General features: G+C 31.1%; 2 protein-coding genes across 2 annotated transcripts in view; one reads left to right on the top strand and one right to left on the bottom strand.

Moving 5' to 3' along the window:
* The window catches only part of Tcs4 (Threonyl-carbamoyl synthesis 4), a 500,068-nt gene that overhangs the window by 66,643 nt on the left and 417,758 nt on the right, over positions 1 to 15,667 (top strand). The window lies entirely within an intron of this gene.
* The window catches only part of myo (growth/differentiation factor myoglianin), a 108,055-nt gene continuing 95,305 nt past the window's right edge, over positions 2,918 to 15,667 (bottom strand). The window contains exon 4 of the mRNA XM_035359371.2: positions 2,918 to 13,450. Within this exon, the coding sequence (XP_035215262.1) occupies positions 13,070 to 13,450 (381 nt within the window). The 3' untranslated portion in view covers positions 2,918 to 13,069. The remainder of the gene's footprint in view (positions 13,451 to 15,667) is intronic.

The raw sequence follows: 15,667 nt of genomic DNA, 5'->3' as shown, positions 1-15,667 counted from the left end.
TCTGCAGTGGTCGGCAACGTGATGCCCGCGAGCACCAAGATGCCGCTGAAACAATTTTAAAGTGCTCGCCGTTCTCATAACTTCGCCATTTGAACAACTGTACGAATTGTACAATTAAAATCTTGACAAGAATTGAATTTTTGCGAAGGTGATTAGATTATTTGATTAGGTGAATCAATATCTGACTGCTAGAAATATCTGAATCCACATACAAAAGTGAATTATTTTCTATCTCGTTATCCTCCTACCTTCTATCTTGTCAATGAAACCAATGGCGTGGTACGCTTGACATGCGTAACCTTTGCTCGTACATAAACTTGTTATTTCATTAACTTGCATTCCGAGTTGTAAGAAGAAAGCGCATTTTTCTCTTCAAGTTAACAAAAAGATACAGCCAATCTTTACACACAAACGGCATTTGAAATGACTGGTACTAAGAATATAATTTCATATCAGCTAATTGTTGTCTGTCAACAATTTATAAGGTATCACTTAAGTTCTTTAACCAGTTATTTTATGTTAATTGACTGTCCTAGGTCTTTAATTTCCATTTTCCTGCCAGAATGTAAATTTCTAACTCGCGTAATATTCAAATGAAGTAGAAAGAAGAAACTATATAAAGGAAAGATTTAGAGAATAGAATCAGAGCGTATTCTGCCTGCTTGAAAGCTACGTTTCTAATTTCATTCTCTTGCGAAAAGAGTTCTGCGGCGTTGAAGTATTTTTGCCATCAAGGCCGACCTTTGGACAGAGCTAGCTTGCGTCTTATTTCAGTTGTGAAGCCGTTTGTCTAACTTATTAGTAACTTAATCAATTACCTTTGATTTAATCGATTATTGTTGGCTTCTTTAAGCACTAACTGTGGCCGCCGACTTTTTTATTTTGCTTATTTACCGAACAGTTTGTTTATTTGAGTTAATTAAAGGGTCTTTTACTCCCTTTTCCTGTCTCTGTTGCTTGGCTAAGCACATTTAGGAACAATATGCTGTAGCAACATTTTGCAATAAACGTTTTCGCAATAACAAATCTCTATTCGCAGTCTAGATAAATTAACTCTATTTTCAGGAAATTATATATATCTTTTTCTTCTTATTATAGTATATTTCTTTTTCTTCTTATTATATATTTCTTTTTATTTAATATTTATTTTATTATTATTGTAGCCTTATCGTCGAACTCCCGCTATTCTGAAATTTGCCTGAATTAGTAAAAATTCTGAATTACTAAAAAAAGGTTGTAAGGATCTTAAGTTTTACTAACGTTTATTTTATTTTAAATCTTTACTATCACTTCTTATTTTCTACTTCCGGCCAGAATTATAAGCGTTAATGTATTTTGTTTGCAAAGTTTGTCTGGCGAACGCCAAGTACTTAAGTTGTGGTTTTTTGCCAAGCGAAAGAGAGGAAGCAGCGAGTCGAAGCAGGCCGCTTACCTTAGAAGTTTTACTCAGTTGCTGGTTGCCTTCCAGGCCAGAGGTTTTAATCCTCTTGATAATTTTTAAACGTATTGTAGTGTTCACAGTTCTCTGTACTACATACGGCTTGTTAATAATTGATGTTAATTCGTCAAGCACACGGGCAGAAAACTTTTCCGACTGTTCAATGATATTAACTGATTGAGTGCACAGAGAGAGGCTAAACATTTTTACTACTCGGTGATTTCTCTCAAATTGTGTTCGATTACTCTCATTTCGAAAGATATCTCTTGGTAAACATAAATATTGATCATCTGAATGTCCAATCCACATAGATGGTTTGCTCTTCTCCCTTTTCCCGCCATTTTGTCTCTTCGCCTTTTTGAATAATATTAACCAAGATTTTGATGTCACTGTTAACTTTGAAAATGGTTCTTAAAGAAACAATAACATGATTGGATTGGATTGGATTATTTAATTATGGCAAAGCACACAAGGGCTATCTGCCTAAAGGAAGGGATGCCTTCGTGGAGGACTTTCTAAGGGAAACTGGCCCGTATACACGTTACGCATGGGGAAAACCACGAAAACGCCCATGCAGCCAGCCCGTTCGCGGGATTCGAACCTCGGACCGAACTACCAGTGTTCAGCGTCTTTACCGCTCGGCCGCTGGTGGGCGAAACAATAACAGATAAAAGACGAAGATATCGTCAGAATCACCCGGTTATCTTCATAACTTTATAGTCCATCTTTAAATAGTATAGCAAATATAAAAAAAATAATTATACGTAAAATATTGATCAGCCGAATGCGGCCCTGGAGAGTCGTATTTCCAGTTCATGAACTCTTCATCTTGAGTTTCATATGTTCTTATAAAATATTATGGTAGCTTTTCAATCAGAAATTCACTACAATGATCTTTTTGACATCTGCTACTCGTAGTTTCCCTGCAGCTACTTTTGGATGAATATCGGTTTAGGTGGTCTCCCCAACTTATGCATATTTTTAGACATAAATGACTAAAATTTTTGACCTTATAAAATCAACTTTGCATTTCAAAAGCATTAAAACAAATCATTCTACCAATGCTTTTGTAGCAATGGATGTTTTTGGAAACGGGTTCTGGAAGCATATTGAGATTAATGAATTTGTAAATAGTAAATAAAAGCTCTTCTTAAACGAAAGACGCCACAATTTTAAAAGTGGATTTTACTGAATACGTAACAGTTTTGACTCATTGTAAAGTCAAAATATAATTAATTTAATTAGAAACCATCGCAGATTGAACGAACTCAAAACTTTTAAATAATTAAAATTATAAAATTTAAATTTAAAAGAAATCAACTTTAGATGAGTTATGTATTGCAGTCCTAGAAAATGTATAATTCATCTAAAGTAATTCTGAGTAATTGACAGCAGTTGATTTTTAATGAAACTTTAAATGTATGCCTGCTGAAACAAAACAGTTAATATGTTTTAAAAAAAGAATATGTGACACAAATGTATAAAACTAGAAATTTATTATCACTTCTTGAATAAGCCATCAACATAACAAGCTCCTATGAAATTTTACAATGCCAGTGAAAAGACACTTGTGCGTACACTATATTTATCCTGCGTACACTATATTCATCCTTGCTTACAAAAAATTCAATGCTTTTGCTTTCGCTCTTTTGGCAGTAGCAATAAATTCATAAATGAAAGGTTTTGCGTAAACTGCTATTCAAAAAGTTTTCCAGGATTCCAGAAAAACACTGTTTATAAATAGCTTAAACATAACTGAAGCTTCAAATGCTTCGACCACACAAACTTGGAATAATGTATTTTCTTAAACAAATTAAAGGAGTTTATTTTAATTAGTAATTTTAATTTAATTAATATTGTAATTTTAATTAGCGAAAAATTTAATATTTCACCCATTAACATTAAAATATTTATTTTCATTCCCGAAATTACATTCATAATACGTTTGGAAATTATGTTTCTAAAACTTCGAAATTTTAAAAATTTTTACATAAAAGAACATTTGTAAAACATTTTTACAAAAAACTTAATTATGAATTCATTATTAATTTAAAAATAAATGCAATATATACCATTTGTATTGTTCAGCATTATGAATTTTCATGAGAAAGTTTTCACATCTAGAATATTGTACACAGAGTTTCTAATTCATTTTATACTTTTGTCTTTGGCAACAAGTAATAAAAAAATCCAAATGATATTGATAAAAAGGGCAGTTTTTGTTTGCTTATCAGATAATATACATTTGCAACTAACCATCAACTTTAAAACATCTAAATGAACTTTCACAAACATTCAAATCACAATGACGACAATATGGCAGTCAAAATCTCACTGACAAAACTCTTATTTTGAATAACATTTTTTTTTTTCAATTAGAAAATGATTTTATTTCTGAAGTCGTCTATGAAAAAGCATAATAAAAATAATCGCATTTCATACAATAATCCAAAGTTTTATTGGAATGTTGTGGAAATATAGCTTTCTCGATCGTAGAAAAAATTTTGCGGCTTTACTTGGAGTGGTAGAAGTGGGGGTAGAGAACTTCTTAAATTTTTGGAAAATTTTTTGTTTCCTTTTCAAAAGCGCATTTCTACATGGTATTTTTGTTTATTGCCTTAAACTTCTGGTTTTTATGGAGTTGCACTTGCTATTATTGCTTTAAAATAAACGCTTTTTTACTCTGACTAAAATACATGTAAAACAATTTGAAACGCAGTCTTGTTGATATGCTTTAAGTATCTTACTCATTTCTGTCACAAAAATTATGTTACAGCAATACTGTTTAGTCTGTTTTCATTATTTTATTTGGAAAAAATTATCTCCTCTTAATGGGACAATCAAAATACCGAAAAATAACTTAATCCAGTTGAAAAGCGGTAAGAAACAAAATCCAGTTGATGGCAATACCGCACGTATATTACAGGCAGTTTAATGTATCAGTGCACGTAGGTTTGTTTGGCCCGATGAGAAATAAAATTTCATCAAAAACGGGCAAATTGGATGTCCACTTTGAAGAGAAGCATCATGTTTTCACTCATCTGATACTAGGACATTAAAAAAAATGTTGTATAAACCAGCAAATATTCTTCAGGAGATAAAAGGGTTAGACGTCTTCAGAAGGTTTATAAATGATAAGCGAATGAGATAATACATGCAGTAAATGGTTATACGGTCAATCAGAAGGATCATTTTTTTTTCTTTTCTTGCAGAATCCAGGTCTTCCAAAAGAAATAAGACTTACATATTGAATATGATGAAGACTATTTAAATTAATGAAAGAATCTTAATCTTATCAGTGCAGATTCTGACAAAAACATTAATATTTGGTTTTTTACTCTTAGTAAAACACATACAAGTGAAGTACGTAAACAGCACTTTAAAATAAGATTCAAAAGAAAATTTATAAATTCCAGCATCTGTATAAAATGAAGAGCAAGAAAATAAGCTATATTAATTCCTATATCTTTTGCAAGACCTATATTAAGGCAATGGCCTTTTTTCTAGAAAAAATAAACTGTTAATTGATTGTGCAATCCATAAAGAACAGTAGTCTAATGTAATAAACGTTACATTTATAAAAGATTAAACAACATTTCTTTAGAATTACATTTACATTTTGCCACCTAGAAAGTAAATGAATGAAATTCACAAATATAAATCAGGAATTTTTACTTTACTTACTACAGTATTGTAACAATTTTTGCGTTGCTCGTTAAAGCACCGCGACAAGTTCAATCAGTTCTGACAACTTTGATAAATGTACATCGAGTGCCTTAAAAATATCAGTGATTCACACACATAATTCGGTATGATGCGGAAGGCTGAATGTTAGTATTCTAAAAATATTTTTAGAATACATTTTTCTGCTTTTATAAAGCAGAATTAAAAAAAAATGAACAATGAATACATAAAACAAACCAATCTGTAAAAAAAAACAAAGTCAAGTCAAACTTAAATTTACGTAAAATTTTATCATACACATCACAGCTTAACTTAGATATATATTAAGGGTAAAATTATATTTTTCGAATGAGTAAATTTAGATCTATGAGAAATTTTTAATGTTTAACAACCTGGTTAATTCAGTTGGAGAAATCGATACATGATAATTTATATTCTATTTAAGAATATGATTGATTACGAAATTTAAAATTTAAATAAGAGTCAATAAATAACATAATTATGAATTCGAATAGATGTGCTCTTGCATATGTACTTTCTGGATTTCTGGATTTGTAAAATAATAAAAGTTTATAAAACTTAAAAAAAAGAAATTTTGTTTTCCTTTCTAATTCAATAATTATCTGAAGAGACTTCTGAATTTCCTCTGGGATATCGTAATAAGGTAGATTAACTGTATAATGCAGAGCATATGAGAACTGTAAGTCTACTCTGAGGAAAGTGGCTGATATTCATATATCGTAATACGAACAAAACGAGTAAATAATAATGAAGCGCAGGTTATTAAACAAATAAAAAAGCCAAGAGTCTCACGATTCCTTAAATAATTCTATGTATTTTTTTATTATGGCAGTGATGAAGCTTACCATTTAAGCGAAATTTGATATTTTTATAGCTGCACTGGAAGTTAATTACTATAAACAAATATTAGTCCACCTTTTTTTCTCGTATGCTTTTTAGATATCTCACAAGTATGGTTGCTCTGAAAAATAGTATAATTTAAATGAGAAAATTCTGTATCATAGCTTATTCAAAAAATTTTTAGATTCGAAAAATATTTTTTTCATGATACGTAAATATCATAAGAAAGCAAAATGTTTTATGCAAATCTTTCCAGGCATTAAAAACAAGGGTACTTACGTACTTTCTCGTCGTGCATTTTCGACAAACAAAAGCTGAGACTAGTGTGATTTGGTCAATAATGGATAAGCGTGTTGTTACGACACACACATAAGGTATTCGCCTTTTTTTTTTGCGTTACTAGATGTTTATGTGAGTATCGTTTGCTTCATTTTATTGTTGCAATCAGCGTAAATTCCTTTTGTTTTTCTTCCTTTAGTTTTGAACTTTATGTGTGGCAACAAGATAATTTGATTGATAGAATTGTTTTTGTGACAGCCATGAAGAATGGCTCGCTTATTTTGTATCAATTATTTCGCATCGCTGACAAGTGTAATAAAATAGAAGTGTAGGAATACAGTCCATTTGTTGATTGATTATTGTTTGTGAAACATATTAAGTTTAAGAACATTTATTGTTGGTCCGTCGAGCCGGAGCGCTAGTGAAGATAGTGACTGTTCTAAGTGTATTCTAACAACACAAATATGCATATGGTTGGTGAAAATTATCCACTTTGTGAGTTAAGTGGATTTTGAACAAAAATTCGTTTAATTTGTTGTTAAATTTTAAGAACAATGTTGTAATACAACATAGAATTCGATTTCATTTTAATAATAGTGTTAAGTGATTTAAGAACAATTTCTGTTTTTGAATTGATCAATTATGAGTGAACTTATAACTTTTAAAACAAAACGAGCGGTCTTACGCAGGAGTGTTACTAATTATGTAAAGAAAATTGAAACTATTTTAACTGCATATGAAATTAATTTAATAGAACTAGAGGAATGTGTTGAATTATTGACACAAAAAGAAACTGAGTTAAGGAAGCTTGATTCTGAAATCGAAAGTTTAATTACAGATACTAAAGAATTATAAAACGAAATAGATAATGTTCAGGAGTACACAGATAAAATTTATTTGTGGAAATTTAAAGGTGAAAAAATATTAAAAAATCAAAATAATAAAAATAGTTCTAATGGTGTAATTTCAGAACAGGTTCTTGACAATATTAAATTACCCAAGTTAACATTACCGACTTTTGGTGGTAATATTACAGAATGGATAGCTTTTAAAGATCTTTTCAGTGCTTGTGTAAGAAATAATACAAATTTATCTAATGCTAAAAAATTGCAGTATTTGAAGGCTTCGTTGAAAGGTGAAGCATATCGCATTATTCAAACCATTCAAATTTCGGATTGTAATTTTGAAATAGCATGGAATCTGTTAGACGAAAGATATTCAAATAAGAGAGAACAAATTTTTGCATTTATTAAACGTTTTTTAAGTTTACCAACTATTCAAAATGAATCAGCATTTGCTATTTTAAATTTAGTTGACAATATTAATGAAGTAATTCGTTCTTTAGAAGTATTGAATCAAACCATTGATAATTTTGGTGACACTTTAATGACTTATTTAATTTTGCAAAAATTAGACCCTTCTACAAAATTATGGTGGGAATGTCAGTTAAAATGTAATGAAATTCCAAAACTTACGACTTTAATTGAATTCCTAAAAAACTATGCAAGAACACTTCAAAATAGCAAATCAACAAGTAATAAGGTACCTAAATCTGTGTTTCAAAATAAGAATAATGTTCTGGTTGCTACTTTGGGTTGTGGTTATTGTAAAGAAGATCATAGTTTAGCCAAATGTTCGAAATTTCTAAATTTATCGGTTCAGCAAAGGATAGAATTTGTAAAATCTAATCGTTACTGTTTTAATTGTTTATCTAATATGCACTTGCTCAAAAAATGCAAGAGTTTAAATACATGTCAACATTGCTTTAAGAAGCATCACAGTATTTTGCACATTGTAAATAATTCAAAGAATAAAACTCAGTTAAACAGTATATCTCCGCCTACGCAATCTATCCCTAAAAGAGATGAATTAACGAGTCCTAAGGACGTTTCAGCTACAGTTTGTGCCTCTCATTATGATTCGAATGCAAACCAGTCACATTTTATTGTGTACTGCTTTAATAAAAGTTCAAAATTCTAAGCAACAATTTGTGAAGTGTAGATGTTTATGTGACACTGGATCTCAGAGATCATTTATTTCAAGGGATTGTGTGAAGAAATTAGGATTACGAGTGAAAGATAATTCCATTTCTATATCATGTCTAGGAGAATTTAATACTATAAGTAATGGGGAAGTCGATTTAGTATTCACTTCTCATTTTAAAAGTGATATTCGTGTATCAACATCAGCGTTTGTACTGGACAAGGTGACAGATAACATTCCCTATGTATCTTTGCCATCAATCATCTTCGATAACTTTAGTGATTTACAATTAGCTGATCCATTATTTTACAAGTCACAACCAGTTGACATTTTATTTGGAGTAAATGTATTTCTGCATTTAATGACGGGAGAAATTGTCAAACGTGGTCCTGATCTATCATTTGCTCTAAATTCGAGGTTGGGATGGATAATTTCGGGTACTACAAATTTTGAATCTACAAATTTTGAGCCAGTATATGTAAATCATTTGAATACAAACACAGATGAGTTAGTAAATTCTTTCTGGGAGTTAGAAAAGTTTCCAAATGTACAACCTTTAACAAATGAAGAAAAACTTTGTGAAGAACATTTTAAAAACTCGCATTTTAGAGACACATCAGGTCGTTATTCAGTTGCATTACCATTCAAACATAATAGAGATATTCTAGGTGACTCCCGTGAAGTGGCGTACAGAAGATTTCAATACTTGGAGAAGAGGCTGTTATCTATGAAAGAAATTTACAACCAGTATATTCAGTTTATAAAAAAGTACTTTTCACTAGAACACGTAGAATTAGTGCCAGACACAGATTATGAATTAGAGAATAAACACTATTATATCCCACATCACTTCGTGTTGAAGGACTCTAGCTTAGCAACAAAACTGAGAGTTGTTTTCGATGCGAGCGCTAAAACAACCACAGGTGTTTCTTTAAATGATACACTAATGATAGGCCCAAAAATACAAGATGACTTAATTTGTATTTTACTAAGATTTAGACTTCATAACATTGCAATAACCGCTGATATTAAAATGATGTACAGACAGATAAAGGTTCATGAAAAAGATAGAGATTTTCAGAGAATATTATGGAGAGATAGCCCGTATAAGCAAATACAAGTTTGTCGTTTGAAAACAGTTACATATGGAACTGCAGCTGCTCCATATCTTGCAACCAAAGTTTTGAGTCAGTTAGCGATTGATGAAGGATTGAACTTTCCAAAGGCAAAGAATATAGTTTTAAGAGATTTTTATGTTGATGATATGTTAACTGGTGTAAAAGATAGTTCGGAAGGTATTGCATTGATAGACGAATTGCAACAACTGCTAAAAAAGTGGTGGCTTTGAGCTTCACAATTGGTCGACAAGTGAACCGTCATTGTTAAAAACCTCTGGCTTAACAAACACAGATAGTGACAATATTCATCGTGTAATAGAAGACAAACCATTGAAAGTTCTGGGATTGGAATGGCATCCGGACAATGATGAATTCAAATGTAATGTCTCTGTAATAGAGTATCAAAGTGTTCCGACTAAAAGAATTATTTTGTCATTCGTAGCAAAACTATTCGATCCATTGGGGTGGATAGCTCCGTTTGTAATTCTCGCTAAAATTATCCTTCAGCAATTGTGGAAATTACAGTTATCATGGGATGATCCTGTAACAGAAGAGATTGATCGAAATTGGAGAAATCTATGTAGAGAAGTTAAACTTTTGAATTCTATAAATATACCTAGGAAAATTCTGCTACCTGATTATTTTCGATGTGAACTTCACGGATTTTGTGATGCGTCTGAAAGTGGTTATGCAGCAGTTATTTATATCAAAACTTGCAATAACTCTGACATTAATCTTAAACTCGTAACAGCTAAAACTCGTGTAGCACCATTAAAATCTATTACGATTCCAAGACTGGAATTATGTGCAGCAGTGTTACTGGCACGCTTGATTCAGTCTGTAAAAGCTGCATTAGTTATAAATTTTGATTTAGTGCAAGCTTGGAGTGATTCACAAATCGTGTTGTCATGGCTAAGGTCAGATCCTAAAAAATGGCAAGTATTCGTATCCAATAGAGTTTCTGAAATACAATCCATCTTACCACCTGAGAACTGGAGTCATGTTGATGGAAAGGAAAATCCAGCTGATTGTGCTTCACGTGGATTATTTCCTGCAGAACTATTATCTCATCAATTGTGGTGGAATGGTCCTTCTTGGTTAAAGTGCAGTGAGATTGCCTTGTCTAAAAATATTCTTATAGATGAAGAGGCATTACCAGATGCACGTAAAACAGTCTCATTTGTAGTTTCTGAACCTGTACAGGAACTTGCTATGATATCAAATATATCTTCATTTCCAAAGTTACAACACATATTTGCTTGGATATTAAAATTCATATCCAATTCTAAAGTAGCATATCTAGAAAGAAATACGTCTTTTTTATCTAGTAATGAAATTCGAGCTGCAACTTTCTGTATTGTCCGAATAATACAGCGATTTCACTTTTTTAAAGAAATTCAATGTTTGGAGTTGGGAAAGGACTTATCTACAAACAGCAACCTCTTTAGCTTGTGTCCAATTTTAGATGACAACAAAGTGTTACGTGTAGGAGGAAGACTGAAAAATGCGCAACTATCAGAAAATGAAAAACATCCAATCTTATTACCTTCAAAACACAATCTGACAGAAATCATAATTAGACACTTTCATGTCAAATATCTGCATGCAGCACCGGAACTTCTTCTATCTTTAATTAGAAAACAATTTTGGATCATAGCTGCTAGATCTGCTATCCGAAAAGTAGTAAGATCTTGTATCACGTGTTGCAAATTTAGAGCTAAAACTGCAAGTCAAATAATGGCTGATCTACCGGAATCTAGAGTAACACAATCGCGACCATTTCATCGAACTGAACTGCTTCGCATATAATATTTTGTATTATTTTTCTTATGTTTATCTTTATTACAGACTAAGAAGTTTCAAAATGCTCCAACTGTTGAAATCCCCTGGGATTTCAACGAGGGCCAGGATGTTTATGTGAGTATCGTTTGCTTCATTTTATTGTTGCAATCAGCGTAAATTCCTTTTGTTTTTCTTCCTTTAGTTTTGAACTTTATGTGTGGCAACAATATAATTTGATTGATAGAATTGTTTTTGTGACAGCCATGTAGAATGGCTCGCTTATTTTGTATCAATTATTTCGCATCGCTGACAAGTGTAATAAAATAAAAGTGTAGGAATACAGTCCATTTGTTGATTGATTAATGTTTGTGAAACATATTAAGTTTAAGAACACTAAAATTAATCCCTGATAAGCCATTTTTAGAAAAGAAGAATATAAGGTAATTGCTATTTTTGTGTTTTCGCTGGCATTTCGAAAAAATGATCGAAATTTGGAACTAGACTTCAACGTAACTGCATGCAGTGGAGTATTTTCAAAGCTTTGGGAATTAAAAAAAATGTGCGTTAATGGGCATGACAAGGGCCTTTATTTCTTTCGCTGGAATGAACGTCAAAAATTTGAGCTCATTGTTACTTAATTTTTTACATGCTATATCCGTGATTTGTATCTGTTGATTACCTAACTATATAAAAAATTATATGTTCCTTCAAAGTTCCGCCGGAATGATGGGCACAAGCTTGGTGGGATTTCTGTCAACTTTCATGGTTGATAGAAAGTAGGTAAGTACCTTAAGCTGCGTTATTACGCAATACAAAATATTGATCGTATTAGAGGGAAAAAAATCAACAACTTTTTTGCTTGGAAAAAATGATTAAAATAGCAACTATATGCTTGCGTTAAAAAACCAAACAAAACATTAATAAAAAACAAATTAGCATTCTTTTCAGGTAACCGTAAGTGAACTTGGTTGTTATACCTACAAAGATATTTCTCTCCTTAGATTTTGATTAGCTGAAAAACAGTTTCGCCAAGTTAAGTAACATAAATTAACTTTTAGATGGCCAGTCATACGAAATTAAAATATAATACTCCAAAATGAGATTAAAATATGATACTATACGATAAGATTGAAACAATATAATACAAAACATATTATCTTTTAAGAAATACACACTACAAGGATTAATAAACACATATTAACGTAAGAAGACAATTAGGTATTTTTCAAAAACAATTCAGATAAAATTTTATTTAATATCACTCTCTATAATAAACTTTCCTAATAATTCCGGGCGAAACTTTAATAAAAAAATTAAATAAAAAAATTAAATAAAACAACGTTTGAAAAAAATAAATAAACCGCACATATTAAACTTAAATTAAGCTTTCACTCACATGAAATGAAAGTCAACAAACTAGACGCTAATTTCATTTTTCAATTCATCTTGTGTTTGGTATAGATCATCACAATTGTTCTAATGTCCAAAATAACTATTCTTTCTAAAAAATACAGAGATAACAGCTAATAACCTTGCAATCTTGGATAAAACATGTACAGTGCTATTTGAAGAAAAACGTCAATAAATCCTAATTGTCACATAAGTATTTCAAAGTAGTCAATCTTTGAATTAACTAATTCTGACGTTATGAACTTCTAACGTGTCGTGGTTTCGTATCCATTCTTCACGCAACTACTTAGATCCCTGTTTGACATAATAAATAACTGCACAGCAGCGATGTCGGTTTGTTGCGCACTGTTGAGTGTAATTGAATAGGTGGTCTCTTGTGACATAAAACCTTTCCCACATGTGCTTGTGACAGAGAGCCTTTCCCACAGTCCTCGTGTGCGAAAAAAGATCACAGAGTGAACAGGCATCGAAGTCTTTCGAAAGACAAGTATAACTAATATCGATGTAGATATCACTATGAACATCCGCATCGATCCACAACCATCCCGGGTAACATGCCATATATGATATTAAAGTCAGCATCAAAGTATAGCATTGATATCGAAGACATCTTTCTTGGGGCACAACAAGGACCAGCCGAACCTTGAGGATTGGCTTGCTGGACAAGATGTGTGTGAGGATATTTTTGAAGGAAAACATAAGGACACTCCCCGCTGCAATAGTTTGCCTCGTACCTCTTCGGAGCAATGATCCAATCCCAGCCAAACTCCTCAAAATCCACTGTTAGAGGATAACGACAGCATCGAACTTCATCAGCGTTCTCTTCACAATTCAGGCCAATCATTCGCTTTGATCGCCGGTGCCTCTGTTTCTCCACCTTGATTTCAACGAAGGGCTTGAAATTAAAAGGAAAAAAAGATAAGTTGAAAAGTTTTTAATAATTTTGGTAGAAATTTAAATTCAAGAAAATGAAGAAATGAAAAATCGGTATTATGTAGGGGGATATAAACGAATACTTATTTTATATCAAACGTTCAGAATTTTTTATTCTGTATAGCATTTTATTATTATTAATTATTTACACTATTTTATAGTAAGACTAATCAGTATAACTAGTATTAAGTAACATAAAAATCAGAAACATTTTTAAATATCAGAGACTAATTTATCGAAATTATTAGACCACAATTTTTAATGGAAATGGAAACATGGCTAAGTATAGAAGTTCGGAGTAATAAGAATTGAGAAAATTTCAAACATATCGATAATTTGTAAAGTTCGATATGTACTGCTGCGTACGAAAGAATGTATTGAATTTAGACCGCATCCACTGTCTTTCAACTAGTGTCTTTAGCAAGACTTATTTAAACGGTTTTCTTTCGAAAAGTTTCATATTTTGCTGAAAATGTTTAGCATTAAACTATAAAATTACTAGTCACCTTTATTACATTAATAAAAAAATTAATAATTTACAAACCTGAGTTAAGAACTAACGTCATTTAAACTTCCTTTTTAGAATAAAATTGTTTATTGTTTAAATTTTCTTGGGGGAATGCTTTATAGTTAAAATATTAAGTTTCAGAGATATGTGTTCTGATGTTAACAATGGGATCAAAATCTAAGTAATTGTTACAACTATTTATCTTTAAAGCTGCAGTTCTTGTTTTTAAAACTGCGATTTTTATCATTGATTTTGCATCTTATAATAAAATATTAAACATTACATATGTAAACGAATAGTATATTTGAAACTTGAAGTTTAGTAAGTGTTGTTTAGTAACAAAATAACAAGTTTTAATTTAAAATTTAGTTAAAATTACAAAAAAAAATCACATTTAAATTTATTGTAGACAACTGTTTTATCAAAACATGCATAAATTTTCAAATTTAAAACTGGTGCGTTTCTTTATATCATATGAAATTTTACCTCATTTTACAGTACTTTGAATTAGTGGAGTTTAATACCAAATATTCCAACTTAATAGCAAGATAAATATGATATATGAGAGGTTAATGCATGAAAGTTTAAAATAAAGTAAAAAGTGATACTATTAATATTTCTAAAACTGGATATGTGAGTAGAAAACAATAAGATTACATTACTTATTACATTATTTCTGCGACTTCTCTATGTGTAGTCTTTAACTGCGATATAAAAGTATCTGAAGAAACAGAAAATTTCAATTTCTTACGGATGTCCTGAATAACCGCATCAATGTAATTAGGATATTTATTTACAATAAAGACGAAATACTACGATAAAATTACTGAATCTTATAATTAAATATAATAGAAAAAAATTTTAAATAGGGATAGATTGGCTAAAAACGTGAGTTTCATTGGCGGAATTTTGAATAACATGGTATTATGAGTTTTATATTACTTTTCGCTTTCAGAAGAGTAACTTTATCAACGTAGCAACTTATAGTCTTGAAACGAGAAAAAAGGCCGAGGTTCGTTTTTTAGAGGTTTTTTAACTTTAAGAAATTGTTTCCTTTCATAAAGTTATTATCATTGTTAAATGGAGATATATTAAATAAAGCAATAGAAAAGAAAGAATAAGATTTCTACTCGTTGAAATTTCTTCTAAGAACACATTCAGAGTATCCTTCACAAGAAAACTTAACTGACTCTCAGTTAAATCAGAATCCCATTGACCCTTAAATATTCGGGCTTGAACAGCGTGGTACCACTTACACTAGAATCTTAAATTGGAAAAGGAGATTTTGAAGATTTGTGGCAGTTTGCAATACTCCTAGAAGAACTGCGGAGTCTAGAAATAAAATGTTTGGAGTCTTAGGAATGTGCGAGTAAGTAAGCTACATCATGCTACTTTATCATTAATTAATATGAATTATACAGATTCATTAAAAATAAGTTTCCCTTTTATGTGTAGTGTTAATAATATGACTAATAGCAGTGGCCTAAGTCTATGTCTAGTTATTTACGTCTGGTGTTAATAATATGAATAATACCAATAGTCGAGTGATTAAGACAGCTGAAAGCTGGTAGTTTGCCCTAAGTTCGAATCCAGGCAATCGGGTTGGCTGCATGGTATAAGATAACACATCTCTTTCTCTCTCTCCCTCTGTCTTCTTTTTTTTTTTTTTTT

This window comes from Stegodyphus dumicola, chromosome 2 (assembly GCF_044657685.1).
Source record: "Stegodyphus dumicola isolate Sdum_Otavi_A_Nest chromosome 2, ASM4465768v1".
In the NCBI taxonomy this organism is placed as follows: domain Eukaryota; kingdom Metazoa; phylum Arthropoda; class Arachnida; order Araneae; family Eresidae; genus Stegodyphus; species Stegodyphus dumicola.
Note: the sequence above shows the minus strand (reverse complement) of the source record. Positions and strands in the feature narration are given on the sequence as shown.